General features: G+C 62.3%; 2 protein-coding genes across 5 annotated transcripts in view; one reads left to right on the forward strand and one right to left on the reverse strand.

Annotated features, from left to right (window-relative positions):
* CORO7 (coronin 7) overlaps nt 1-13,711 on the reverse strand; it is a 58,572-nt gene that overhangs the window by 11,760 nt on the left and 33,101 nt on the right. The window lies entirely within an intron of this gene.
* VASN (vasorin) lies at nt 1,085-12,144 on the forward strand. Its single transcript, XM_077906420.1, has 2 exons — nt 1,085-1,204; nt 9,488-12,144. The coding sequence occupies exon 2, from the start codon at nt 9,498-9,500 to the stop codon at nt 11,514-11,516; it is 2,019 nt and encodes a 672-aa protein (XP_077762546.1). The 5' UTR covers nt 1,085-1,204; nt 9,488-9,497; the 3' UTR covers nt 11,517-12,144.

Genomic DNA, 13,711 nt, shown 5'->3' on the forward strand with positions numbered 1-13,711 from the left:
CAATGTTGGCAATGGCTTCAAAGTTTTAAAAAGTCCCAGACAGGCCAAATGAAATACACCCGAGAGCCAGCACTGGCCCAAGAGCAAAGGTTCACAAGCCATGCCCCACATCTACATATACCAAGAAAAGCATGTAGTGCAGGCTGGCTGGAGGGGATAGCAGGTATCCCAAGGCCCTCTGAAAGGGGGAGTTGAACAGGTCCCTAAAGGCTCTGACCCATCACTCTGACCACAAACATGGAGGAGGGCAGAGCATTTTCCTAGAATATTCCAAGGCAGGGGATTTTTCTGGACTAGTCTACCCCCTGGCACTGCCTCCCAACCCTCCTCCCCCCAGGGCCACCTTCAGCAACACCCAGGCCCCACCCACTGATGGTGAGGCCCAGCCTCCCACCCCATCCCACCCTCTCCAGCACTCAGGTCATTTCCCCTTCCTGTGTCTCAATCTTTTCACCTAAAATGTGGAGAGGGTGGTCCAGGAATACTCACCTCCCTGAAGGCCCTCATTGCTAAAAGGACCCCAGATCTCAGATTTAGCATTAGAAATTGTATTTAGGAAGCTCTCGGAGGACTCTGTGTGGCCTGCCCAAAAGTTTTTGAAATTGGGATTAGCTACCAACAATAACACATTGAGAGATTTCACCTAAAAAAAACCCAGATTTCCAGTTTATCTTGAAAAACCTCAAACTCTGGCAGACTGGGGCAGGTCACAGGGGCTGAGCCCTTACACTGACTGACCCCCAGTTTCCCTACCCACCCATCCCCACCTCTCCAGGTGTCCGTAACCCAAGGGGTCCGCCTGCCTGGTGTGTCATAGGTATGTGGGCTTGGGACTCTTGGCGTCGATATTCTCTTTCTTTTACAAAAAACAGGGACCCGCCCAGGGTCACACGGCAAACCGCTGGCAGAGCAGCCGGGCGCGCGGCCCCCCGCCTACCCCCCGCGGGCCCGAGGCGGAGCAGCGAGCCTCCCGCACCGGCGACAGGACCCTTGTGCCGAGCGAGGAGGCGGGTCTCCGGAGGCCCCGCCCCCGCCCGAGGCCCCGCCCCCGGCCCTTAAAGCGCGACCCGCCTCCCGCGGGCAGACTCCGCAGCCCAAGCCCGGGGCGGGGAGACGCGGACCCGGCCGCCTCGGGACCCCGGAACCCAGGACTCCTCCGGGCCGCCGGCCCGCCCCGCCCGGCTCCCGCCGCCGCCGCCGCCCGGTGAGTGTCTGCCGGGCCGGGGCGCCGCGGGGCGGGCTGTGCGGCCGCCGATCCCGCGCGCGGACCCCCCCGCCGCGCGCACACGCACCCCCGGCACGGACACGCGACCCCCAGCCCCGCGCGGTCACCCGGGCCCACGGGGCCCCGGGGCGGGGGGCCCCCTGCACCTCTGCCCGCGCTCGACCCGCTCCCGCCCCCTCCTCCTGCGGTCCCGGGCAGCCCCACGGCCGCGCGCGTGTAAGACTCACCGGCCAGTAGCCGGCAGGGCTGCGAGCAGACAAAATAAACACCCCCTCCCTCGCTTCCTCCTCCCACGGCTGGGCCCTCCAGCACGACCAGTTTTATGAATCAAACCCCTTTGAGGGGACAGCCAAGCCATAGTCTTGGGTTACTTTTACCTCCTGGAGTGGGACAGTCTGGTTCTGGGCCTGGAGCCCTCAGTGCCCCTGTCCAGATCTGTGCAGACTGGCCGCCTGCGAGTATTCAGGGCCCTTGTCGTTTAGCACAGAGCCGGGGGGCCAACAGCATGCAGCCTTGGGGAGGAGTAGGGGTGGCTAGGAGGTATTTGATGCTCTGTGGGGGGGCAGGGGACAGACCTTGGCTGGCTGGGGCCCTTCATTTTCCAGATATTAGGGTGCCCCATCTCGGCCTGTGCCAGGGACAGGGCTTTGCTTGGGCTATGAACCCAATGGCCTGGAGCCAGCTTAGTCCTTTGTGTCCCTGGGCTGGCAGCTCTGGGGCCTGAGGGCTGCTGAGGTCCCCTGTGGTCACTGGCAGGCCAGGCGCTCGGTGCCAACCATTCTGCTTTGCCCCCATTCGTTAAAGATTACCACACCAGGGTCACTGACTGCCTCTCCTGCTGGGGCCCAGGGGTGGAGTCTACAAGGTAGGAAGGAGGAAAAGGCCCTGAGGGTCCCAGCGTCCCCCTGCTTGCCTTTTGTACCTAGGACAGGTGAGGTTCTGGAAGAGGCACCAGGACCCAGAGCCCTCCTCTCCAGGCTAAGAGCTCATGGGGCTGGGAAGCTGTACTAAATCTATTTCTTTCCTGCTAGGCTGCACTTTGGGTGTTGGGGACATAGAAGAGTAACTGGGTGGGCGCCCTCTAAGTGAGGTCCATTTGAGCGGGCCCAGAGGGCGGTGAAGTCCAGTATGGGCCCAGCTGTTGGCAAGGCCCAGCAGGGATAAGGCAGGCGTGTAGGGGGATGGGAGAGCAGTCCCCTGAGTTGGCTGTCTTCTCCCAGGGGAATCAGCCCCCGGAGCTTCTGTAAACAGAGTGTCAGAGGCAGGAAGAGGGCTCTGGTAATGAGCAGCCCAGCTGGATTCCCTCCAGACCATTATCTGGCCCAGGGAGGGAGGATGAGCACACACGTGCCAGACTAGGGGCCTGGGCACTGCCTGTCCCCACCTCCCCCAGCTGCAGACTCAAACAGCTACCTGGGGACCTGTGGGTCCAGAGAGTCAGATGCAGCTGGTGGGGGACTGGTGTCCCAGGCCGTTTGCTGGGATGGCACCACTTTCTCCAGACTCTGGAAAGTGGGGCGCTGAACACGAGAAGCCCCTCAGACACTGCCCAGACCTGTGCTCTCCCAAGGAAGCCTCTTAGGGCAGGCAGGGAGAGGCCCTAGGCAGGAGATGGGTCCACTATTTCAGGCTCCCATTCCTGACATCCCTACTACTGCCCTGGGGAAGCTGGAACAAGTCCCAAATAAAGATGGTTGAGTCCTCACGGGGTCTTACAAGTGGACCCCACCCCTGAGCTGTGCAGCTCCTGGGAAAAGGAAAGTAGGGTCTCAGCTGGTCCCAGGAGGCAGCTCCCACCTCAGAAAGCCAGCCAGCACCCCCTTGGTCACCAGAAAGAAGGCTGGGTGAGCCTGTCCCACAGAAGCATCCCTAATCATCTACAGGCCCTGGACTCTTGGGAAGGGCAGCAGTACCCCCTAGCTCAGTTAGTGACCCCTCCTGGAGCCCCCCTCAGTTCCCTTTAGAGTCCCTCCCTGAGCCAGGGAGCCCAAGGCTCTGTGCTGCCAAGAAAACCAGCTCCCCTCACTGCTGTGGAATTTGCAAGAGTTCTTGGAGAAGGGGGAGGGAGGGTGTGTGTGTGTGTGTGTGTGTGTGTGTGTCAGAGCACAGCCCAGTGGGCGTGTGTCTGGCGTGGGCATGTGTCTACGCGCGCGTGACTGGAACAGGGTTATGTTTGGGGGCGGGCAGGGGTGCTGCAGGAGTCTGAGTGCACCGCAGGCGGACAGGGGCTCAGCCTTCTTCCTTTTATCGGTTTCCACATTCCAGAGTCAGCCGGATTGCTTTCCCTCTGCTGGCTGGGCCGCCTGGCTGGCCAGGCCCTCAGGCCTCCCCCACTTTTCCTCATTCCAGCCGCCCGGGTATGAGGAGGCTGAAGCAAGATCCCTTGAGCCACCTTGGTTTTTGGGGGTAGAGGCCGGTGAAGGGCCAGTTCCCCAGGTTGGGGATGGTCCCCCCAGCCAGTCTCCTCCGGGGGGAATGCAATAAGGCTCTGACATTCCTCTGCGGCTGCCTGAGAGATTTAATTAAAGAGGGAGAAGAGGGAGGGCTTGCACTGAGAAGGGGCTGGGGCTCAGGCGGTCATTGGGGCCCCTACTGGCCCTGGGCCTGGATGGGCAGCAGTAAGAATTGAAAGACCCAGATGGGGGAGCCGGGTCGTGACTCCCCAATCAGCTCACAGACCCCAGGGTGACCCAGGGGAACCAAGAACCCCGGACGTGGCAAGACTGAGAAGGGCAAAGACACCTCTGGAGCCACTTCCTGTTCCGTCCCTGCCTAGGACTCAGACAGCCTTGGCCCAACTGGCTTGGGCTGGTGGCCTCCCTTGGTGACTAAGGTCCTCCTCTGGCAAATCTAGGGTTAATTGCAGGTTAGGGCCTTACTTGATGGATGCCTGGCCCTGGGTGGGGACAGGCCAGCCAGGAGGCCCGGCATCTGAGCCCAGCCCCTATGGCATCATACTTGCACACGTGCAGATGGTGGCATCTGGTGGCATTCCTAGCTGGGCTGCAGCCACCAAATAGCTCCCAGGGCAGCAGGTGTCCTCTCCCAATAGAGTGGCACCTCTCCAGACTGAGATGATATATCTTGCAGCCCTGAGGGGCCACTTGAGCAGAATGGCTTTAGTCACTGGTCTCCCGGCCCTGGGCTGACAGGTCTGGTGGCTGCCAAGTCACCCATGGTGCCACAGAAGGCACCCATTTGGGGCCAGGAGGAGTGGGGGCAGTGGAGAGGAGTGGCCCAGCATTGCCAGCCAGCCACACCTGCTGGGGATCCAGATCCCTCCCGGGACCAGGAGACAAGGCTGATATCCAGACTGTGCCCCGCTCTGGCCCAGGGTCTGAGCCCTGTTGGGGAGACTCACCCCAAGAGCTTCTCCAAAATACCACTCTGTCTGGGCCTTACCCCAGAAATTCTTACTTAATTGGCAAGGAGGCAGGAGGGCACCGGGAACTTTCTAAAGCTTCCCAGGTGATTCTGATGTGCAGCAGGAGTTGAGAAACCCCTGGGGTTACAGGTGGGAGACAGACCCAGAAAAGGAAGGGAACTGGATGAGGTCATGAAGTGGTGTCTTGGGCCTCATCTGTAATAAGGCAGAGAAGCCAAGACCAGTAGGGACTCCTGGCTTCATCACGGGGTAAGACTGCAGCCCCCACCCTCACCTTGGCCCCTTCCCCCGAGGGCATAAGACAGAGACCCTGACCCCCCCCCACTCTGCTGTGCCCCGGGGGACGGGGAGATGAGCAGACCCAGGCTAGGCTCCGAGCCTCCTCAGACACGTCAGCGAAACTGGAGCCAGCCATCCTGGCCGCCGGCATGGTCCCGCCTGCCTGGGGGGTTGGCAGACTCCTGGGCTGGGCTGCTGCCAGGCCTGGCCGAGGTGCTTAGCCCCGGGGGAGGGCGGGGGAGGGGGACACTGGGAGCCGGAGGCCCAGAGCCTCACGGTCAGACCCCGCAGCACCTGACCCCTGCACCCACTCAGCGGTGTCTGGCTCAGAACAGGGCTGTGCTGGCCTTGTCTGTCTGTCTGTCTAACCCTATCCCCCACCAGCCAGGCTGTGGCTTTCCCCAGGAGCTGGGAGATACGCAGCCACAGGTCAGATGCTGTCACCCGAACTCCTGGGTTCTGGCCACTCGCTACTACCTGACTAAGCCAGAGCCTGCATGTGAGTGGGTGCCTCCAGATGTCCCCCTGAGAGCTGAGAAGCATGTCCTTCCTTGTAGAGCCCTGCCCCCTCTGCTCCCAGGTCAGACGGCAGGGGGGCTGGCCAGAGGAGAGCTCACTCCCCCACCCTCTTCCAGAACTAAATATGCCCCTCTCCCCAGGCTGCTCTCTCCAGCTCCCACTCTCCCACACTGAAGGATGGAGGATGGAGGGCAACCCCTACACGGAGGGCTCACTCTGCCCAGGGGGCCTCTGTCTGTGCTGCAAGTGGCATGGAGCCCCGCCCACACCATGGCATCCTGACCCCATATGCGTAGAAGGCAGGGCTCAGGTTTTATGGGTAACGCCTTCAGTAGCTAATGTTTACTGACCACTTAGCATGCACTCCAAGTACAAACTAAACAGCCCTGACAATCAGGCTCAGGATTGTCAACAGGATCCCCCCTGTTCCCCCCCAGGCCCTTCACAGACGGGAACTGAGGTGAAGGAACATGGCCAGACTGTCATGCAGCCAGGCTGGGATGGCAGGCAGTGGGACCTTAAAGCCCCATCCTAGCAAGTGTCCCCTGGAGGGCAGCAGGGCCACCAGCAAGAGCCTGGGCCTCTGTGTCCTGCCTCTTCCCACCACATCATGGTGGAGCCAGGCCAAAGTGAGGCTGCAGAGTCCAGATGGAAGAGCAAGGACCTGGGTCCTTTGCCCTCTTGCTCCCACCATCCCCCATGCCGGGCTGCCTCCAGAAGTCTCTCCACACCCTTTGCACAGAGAAAGGTCCCTGCCTTGGGTCAGCAGATCAGATATCAAAGCCCAGGCCCCTCGTCCTTCAAGGCTGCTGGAATTGCGATGGCCAGGGCAGCCATGACCTCCCATGAGACACCCCACCCCCAATGCGGGTGGATGCGTGCTCCTGCACACACGCACGCATGCACACACACATGCGCACATACACCAGAATGAGCCCAGACTGGCGGGATTGCTCCCAGAACTTGGTAAAAGAACTTCCCCAGTTAAAAACAAACAGAACAAAGAACTAGAACCCTAGGTGTTCAGAACAACTCCAAGGACGGAGGCAGGGCTGGTGAGAAACTGAGGCCCAGAGCTGAAAGGGGACTGGGGAAGCTACTGAGGGACCAAACTTGGGCTCTGTCTTCTGTTGCCCTGCTGCCCACCACCTCCACGGCCAGCCTTCACCTGCTAGGTCCCTTCTGGGGGCTCTGTGATCATTTGGTGCCACGAGGGCCCCTGGCAGGGCCCCTGGCAAAGCCCCCAGAGCTGCTGGCACCCAGCACCCATCTTCCAAAGCCCCACTGCCAACTCCTTGCTGGGTGGGTGCAGCAGGCACAGGTGCTTACCCCTGCACCCTGGCGGGTGGGAAGCAGGTTAGCTGCTGCCTGCTGCGGTCTCCCCAGCCCAGAATGCCAGTTCTGACCCAGCCCCTGCTCCCCACCAACTCAGCCAGATTGCCACTCTGTGGTTAGATGGACCCACAGCTCCCCCATGATGACTTTGTGGATTCAAGGGCCAGCAGATTATGGAACGAAGCTGATGCCCCTACCTGATGCACAGTGGGGGAATACCCTCCAGCACACACGAGAGGCCCCCAAGAGCCAAACCAGGCTGTTCAGTGTTTAAGCACTCCCAGTCCTAGGAGGTGTCAACTCTGAAACGCCAAAGTAGTGAAGAAAGCAAGGCTCTGAGAGAAAGCGGCTGTCTATAGCCCAGGCTGCCTGACTGGAGTATGAGCTCTTAACCATGACCTTATACATAGCCCAGGGGGAGCCGAAGCCGCAGGGGTGGCCACGTGTAGGGTCCCCTCCCACCCTGGAGCCTGGCTGCTCCCTTCGTGACCCTGCCCGCCCCGCTGGGAGGGCTGATTCAGGGGGAGGCGGCTCACCCCACACGTGGACGTAGGGGGTGGGGGGCGCTCACAGCCCACATCTGGAGGCCAGGCCACACCCGCTGCCTTCTGAGTCACTGAGGGTGGAGTGGGTCCACTTGGGGGAGGAGGCCGGGTGTGGTGCACGCAGCCCCCTTGGGATGGTGCCGGCAGGGCCAGGGGTGCACAAGGCCTTCCAGGTTCTGCTCCTAGCTTCATCTGCGGTTCAGTACAAGGCCCTGCCCCACCATTCACTCAGCAAAGATGAGCTAAGCATGCTCTGGGACACACGAGAGCAGCCAGGGCCTCCCCCCAGAGAGGGAACGGTATAGCCAGAAGGCTAGAGAGCAGGGGGAAGGGGCACCAGCGAGGGGTTAGGGAAGGCCTCCCTGGCTGGCCTCTGAAAGGGCAGTGTTAGCTAGTGAGGGGCAGAGGCTGACAGTCCCACTTCTCTGGCAGAGGGGACCCTGCAGGCGGGTGGGGCCTAGGCAGGTGCGACCTGGGTCACAGGCCTTTACCTAGAGCCGGTCTCCCCAGGGACTTGTCTAGTCTGGCCTGGGACCACCTGGCCCCCCTCTGGCTCACTCTGCAGGAGCCTGTGTTCCTGGGGGAAGGAGCCCGGCGGATGGCACTGGGGCAGAACACAGGCTCAGTTGAGGGGGCCCTGTTACCTGCCGTGGCCTGATGGCTGGCAGGGTGGGGGAAGGGGAGGCTGAGCCCCAGCACAAAAGGCCCTTGTGTGAGCAGAAGGCGCCTGGAGAGGAGGGGTGCCGGCCTCCTGGGGACGCTAGGGGCCCAAAGGGTGGTGGCCCCTGGGCTCCCCTAGAAGCCTGAGTGAAGGGGGGCCCACACTGTGGCCCCCTTCTATCTTGAGCAGTTCCAGCTACAGGCTGGAGCCCAGAGCAGCTGAGGGAGCCACCCCCACATCAGCAGGCAGGACCATCACAGGCTGCAGGCCCAGCTGCACCTGGACGTGGTTAAGGACCTAGGCTCCAGCTCAGATTTCCTGGCAGTGGGACGGCAGCAAGTCACTACACCACCTAGAGCTCCCCTGATCCCCCCTCTCCTGCTTCTGTCATCTAGGAGCAATGAGAATAGTTTCCACCTGCCCTGGCTGCTGGGAGGCGGGGGGGGGGGGGGGGGGGGGGCGAGGGGGGGGCACCACATGACCACATGAGGGGGCTATAAATGCTCGGTGTGCCAGCACGGAGGAAGAGCTGCCACTCCTTATTCCCAGTGGTCAGGCCAGAGTGGACCCGAAGAAATGACAGATGAATCAGTCTGCAGGACGTTTCCAGGCCTGGCAATGCTTCAGGGACCACCCCGCAACCAGTGTCCCTTGACCTGTCCCCTGGGTGAGCCCAGAGAGGCCAGAACTCCCACCTCTAGATCTGTCATTCACACCTCAGAGATGGGGGATCTGAAGACCAGGGCTCCCTGCCTCCCTGTCCTCACCCACATGGGGACACCTGCCAATGGCTCAGGCCCTCCTCTACCCCCCTCAGGAACATTCCCCCTGGCCACATCCTGTAGGGCCCTCAGCTCCCGTACTGGGCAGGTCTGACTTCACAAGTGGAAAAACACCGATCCCATAGTTTCCATGTGAAGTCTTCCCGCTGTGGTCTCCTCCTCACTTGGAGGACACAGAGCGTGGCGGCAGGGGCCAGCGGCACGGGGCAGTCAGCTTCTCTGCTTACGCGCTGGCTGCCAGCCCCTTCTCTCTCAGATGCTGCAGGGAGGGGCTGCTCTAGGACCCGTGGTGCTCCCTCCTTGCCTGTCTACCTCAGCAGAGATTTGGGGGGGTGGGGATGGGACATGAAGGGAAGGCACAGAGCCTGATGCGTTCTGACGTGTTCTCTCTGAGCCTCAGAGGTGAGAGGGCTGGGGTTTAGGAGACAGGAGCTTTTGTGGTCACTGAGCGTTTGGGGCCGGCCTCTCTGCATGCATCAGCCCACTGAACCCTGGTGACAGCGCAGGAAGTAGCAACTGATAGCATAACGAAGTCACATGACTGCTCCAAGTCACTCAGTGAGGGAGCTGGTGGGGCTGGGCAGGAATGGGGCCAGGGCACTGGGGACCTGACTCATAACTACTGTGCGCTGTTGGATTTGGGGGTAGGGAGTGAAGGGGGCTGGGAATTCCCTTCTTGGTCCTTCCTGGCGTGGCTGTCCCCTGGGCCCCTGACTCATGGTCTCCTGTCTCTCTCTCTCTCTCCTATGCTCCCAGGAACCAGAAGATGTGCTCCAGAATCCCCCTGTCCCTGGTGCTGCTGCTGCTGGCCCTAGAGCCCGGGGTACAGGGCTGCCCATCTGGCTGCCAGTGCAACCAGCCACAGACGGTCTTCTGCACTGCCCGTCAGGGTACCACGGTGCCCCGTGACGTGCCACCCGACACGGCAGGCCTGTACATCTTCGAGAACGGCATCACCACACTGGACGCGGGCAGCTTTGCCAGCCTGCTGGGGCTGCAGCTCCTGGACCTGTCGCAGAACCAGATCGCCAGCCTGCCCGGCGGGGTCTTCCAGCCACTCGCCAACCTCAGCAACCTGGACCTGACTGCCAACAGGCTTCGCGAGATCACCAACGAGACCTTCCGTGGCCTGCGGCGCCTGGAGCGCCTCTACCTGGGCAAGAACCGCATCCGCCACATCCAGCCCGGAGCCTTTGACACGCTCGACTGCCTCCTGGAGCTCAAGCTGCAGGACAATGAACTGCGGGCCCTGCCCCCGCTGCACCTGCCACGCCTGCTGCTGCTTGACCTCAGCCACAACAGCCTGCCGGCCCTGGAGCCTGGCACCCTGGACACTGCCAACGTGGAGGCGCTGCGGCTGGCCGGCCTGGGGCTGCGGCGGCTGGACGAAGGGCTCTTCAGCCGCTTACGCAACCTCCACGACCTGGACGTGTCTGACAACCAGCTGGAGCGCGTGCCGCCTGCCATCCAGGGCCTGCGGGGCCTGACGCGCCTGCGGCTGGCTGGCAACACCCGCATTGCCCAGCTGCGGCCCGAGGGCCTGGCCGGCCTGGTGGCCCTGCAGGAGCTGGACCTGAGCAACCTGAGCCTTCAGGCCCTCCCGCATGAGCTCTCGGGCCTCTTCCCCCGCCTGCGGCTCCTGGCAGCCGCCCGCAACCCCTTCAACTGTGTGTGTCCCCTAAGCTGGTTTGGGCCTTGGGTACGGGAGAGCCGCGTGGCGCTGGCCAGCCCGGAGGAGACACGCTGCCACTTCCCACCCAAGAACGCTGGCCGCCTGCTCCTCAACCTCGAGTATGCTGACTTCGGCTGCCCGGCCACCACCACCACGGCCACGGTACCCACCACGAAGCCCGCGGTACGGGGACCCACGTTCTCACCTTCCAGTCCAGCTCCCACCTGGCTCGCCCCCACAGAGCCGGCCACTGAGGCCCCCAGCCTGCCCCCTGCCGCCCCGCCCACTGTGGGGCCTCCCCCCCGGCCCCAGGACTGCCCGGCGTCCATTTGCCTCAACGGGGGCACCTGTCACCTGGGGGTGCAGGGCCACCTGGAGTGCCTGTGCCCTGAGTTCTTCGTGGGCCTCTACTGCGAAAGCCGGGTGAGGCAGGGGCCCCAACCCAGCCCGGCCCCGGGCACCCTGGAACCGCCCCCACCCCTGCCCCTGGGCATCGAGCCGGCGAGCCCCACCTCCCTGCGTGTGGGGCTGCAGCGCTACCTGCAGGGCGGCACCGTGCAGCTCAGAAGCCTCCGCCTCACTTACCGCAACCTGTCAGGGCCCGACAAGCGGCCGGTGACGCTGCGCCTGCCCGCTTCACTTGCTGAGTACACGGTCACCCAGCTGCGGCCCAATGCCACCTATTCCATCTGTGTCAGGCCTCTCGGGGTCGGGCGGGTGCCCGAGGGCGAAGAGGCCTGTGGGGAGGCCCGCACACCACCAGCCATCCGCTCCAACCACGCCCCGGTCACACAGGCGCGAGAGGGCAACCTGCCGCTGCTCATTGCACCTGCCCTGGCTGCCGTGCTCCTGGCCGCACTGGCTGCTGTGGGGGCGGCCTACTGCGTGCGGCGGGGGCGGGCGGCAGCGGCCATAGCTCATGGCAAAGGACAGGTGGGGCCCGGGACTGGGCCCCTGGAGCTGGAAGGAGTGAAGGCCCCCTTGGAGCCAGGCCCCAAGGCGACTGAGGGTGGTGGGGAGGTTGCACCCAGCGGGCCTGAGTGTGAGGTGCCACTCATGGGCTACCCAGGGCCGGGTCCCCAAGGGCCCCTCCCCACCAAGCCCTACATCTAAGCCAGGAGCAACACGCTGCTAGGCTGGGCTCTCAGCCAGGCCGGCGACCCACCAGCGCCCTCCTGCTGCCAGACCAAGGAAGTTCTCAGATCCCTACAAAGAGGACACATCAGGGTGGGGGCTGTGTGACCACAGGAAGACCCCACCCCTCCATTTCCTCATCTATGAGATCCTAGGACCCAGGTGGCCACCTCTAAGGTGCCCCGAGCCTGAGTGCCTACGAGGATGGCGTCTGCCCTGTCCTCTGCCGAGTACAGCCCCTGGGGAAAGGTGGGGCGGGCCCTGCTGTGTGCTGGTAACACAGGCCCAGGGCTCCCGGGCCCCCATCCCAAGGAGACTCTGAGGGCCAGTGAAGGAAGCCCCCAGAAAGACGGCAGAGGGAGAGTGGGACTGGGGATGGGGCATGTAGGTCAGCCCCGGCCCCAAGGAGCAAAGGAACAAAAGAAACTGGAAAGACAGACGCTTTAGGAACATGTTTTGCTTTGGTTTTTAAAAATATATTTATAAGAGATTCTTTCCCATTTATTCTGGGAAAATGTTTTTCAAACTCAGAGACAAGGACTTTGGTTTTTGTAAAACAAACAATGATATGAAGGCCTTTTGTAAGAAAAATAAAAGATAAAATGTGTGTGTTTCTCTGGTGTGGCCCAGGGTACCTAGGCTGGGTGGAGAGGTGGGGGTGCAGGATGGGCATAAAAAGATAGGTCTCTTTGTGGGGACTAGGAACCCCCTCCCTGATGGGCACCAGGTCCTGGTCAGCAATCCTTGGGCTTTGGAGGGCTGCTGCTAAAGACCATGCCAGGAAGGGTGGCCCTTCCAGGTACCCTGCCCTGGGCACTGTCTGCCCAGCCTCACCCTACTCAGGCCCAGTGGTCTGCCAGCAAGAACCGTAGTGTTCCTGTGAAGCTGGGGAAGGTTCAGGCAGATAAAGGCCAAGGGGGTACCCAGGGTACCCTCCTTTACCTTCCTCTGTGGAGGGGGTCCCTAGAGCTGTGTTCTGCAGCCCCCACAGTTGGTCCTGGGCCAGGCAGAGCAAACAGCCCAGTCCTCCCCACAGTCCCGATGCCCTTCTGCATGGGCTCAGGTTGGGAAACCTTGCTCCTGGCCACCTGCTCCAGCTGCACAGAGAGGTCTTGGTGGAGGAGCAACACAGATCCTGAATGACAGGAACCGTCTGGTGAATGGGGAGGATGGGCCACACTGGGGCTGTTAGGGGCAGGTGCCCCAGGGACAGGACCAAAGGTCTGAGCCTGGTTTGTGAAGGCCTGATGGCTCTGTGATACCCTTTTACTCTCTGCACTTGGGATGTGCCCAGGCTTTCCAGAAACCCCGGAAGTGGGAGTGTTTTCCAGGAAGGCCACAGGCTGTGTGGGGGCAGGGCCAGGGATGCAGAGTGGAGCTCTGGCCTGGACTGGGTACTGGGAGCTGGGGAACAAGGATGGATTCACAGCACCTTCTCCCATGACCCTGAGACGGGAGGCAAAGTGGGCCCTGGGGCTGCAGAGAGGTGCTGCAAGCACTGAGCCAGCCTCCCCAAGGCTCTATGCCCGTGTCCCTTCTACGGGTCATAGCCCCTGGGCCCCCTCCCAGCCTCACCCTGGATGGAAGCAGGCAGCCCAGCCAGGCCTGGGGAGCAGGCCCTGTGGCTCAGGGCGTTGATGTCAGCGCCGAGTCAGGCCCAGCCACGCGAGGCTCTGGATTCAATTAGTGGCTGCTGAGGGTTCTGGCATGGGAAGGGAGGAGGTGGGCGGTGGGTCGTGGCGGGCAGAGGATGGTGGCAGCGAGCCTGGGTGGGGCCCCTTCTTCCTGAGCCAGCGGCGGCCCAGGTGGATTTCCTGTGAGCCTGGGTCCCATTAGGGGAGCGGCTATGGTGAGGCCTGCCCTCCCCCTCGGCAGCCCTGTCAAAGGAGCCATTGTGGGCCTGTGGGCTGCTGCTGAACACAGCGTGGCTGCTGAATAAATGTTTTCACTGCAAAGCCAAACCTGGTTTAGTGGGATGGCAGGGGGTGGGGTGGGGAGGCAGGACCCAAAGACAGGGGGCTAAACACTCACTCCAGCCCTCCCAGAAAAGGTATTCGGGATATCCCATCAGATACCCCGGAGGAACAGGGGCGGTGAAGGGAGGCCCAGGGGCAGAGTGGGAGACCAGGCCAAGATGCAACCCTTACCCAGGGCAATCTCAATGGTTCCAGGGC

Source organism: Canis aureus, chromosome 8, assembly GCF_053574225.1.
Source record: "Canis aureus isolate CA01 chromosome 8, VMU_Caureus_v.1.0, whole genome shotgun sequence".
NCBI classification, from domain to species: Eukaryota; Metazoa; Chordata; class Mammalia; order Carnivora; family Canidae; genus Canis; species Canis aureus.

Excerpts from the sequence above, each read along its gene's own strand:
- VASN (XM_077906420.1), top strand. The coding sequence starts at position 9,498 with ATGTGCTCCAGAATCCCCCTGTCCCTGGTGCTGCTGCTGCTGGCCCTA.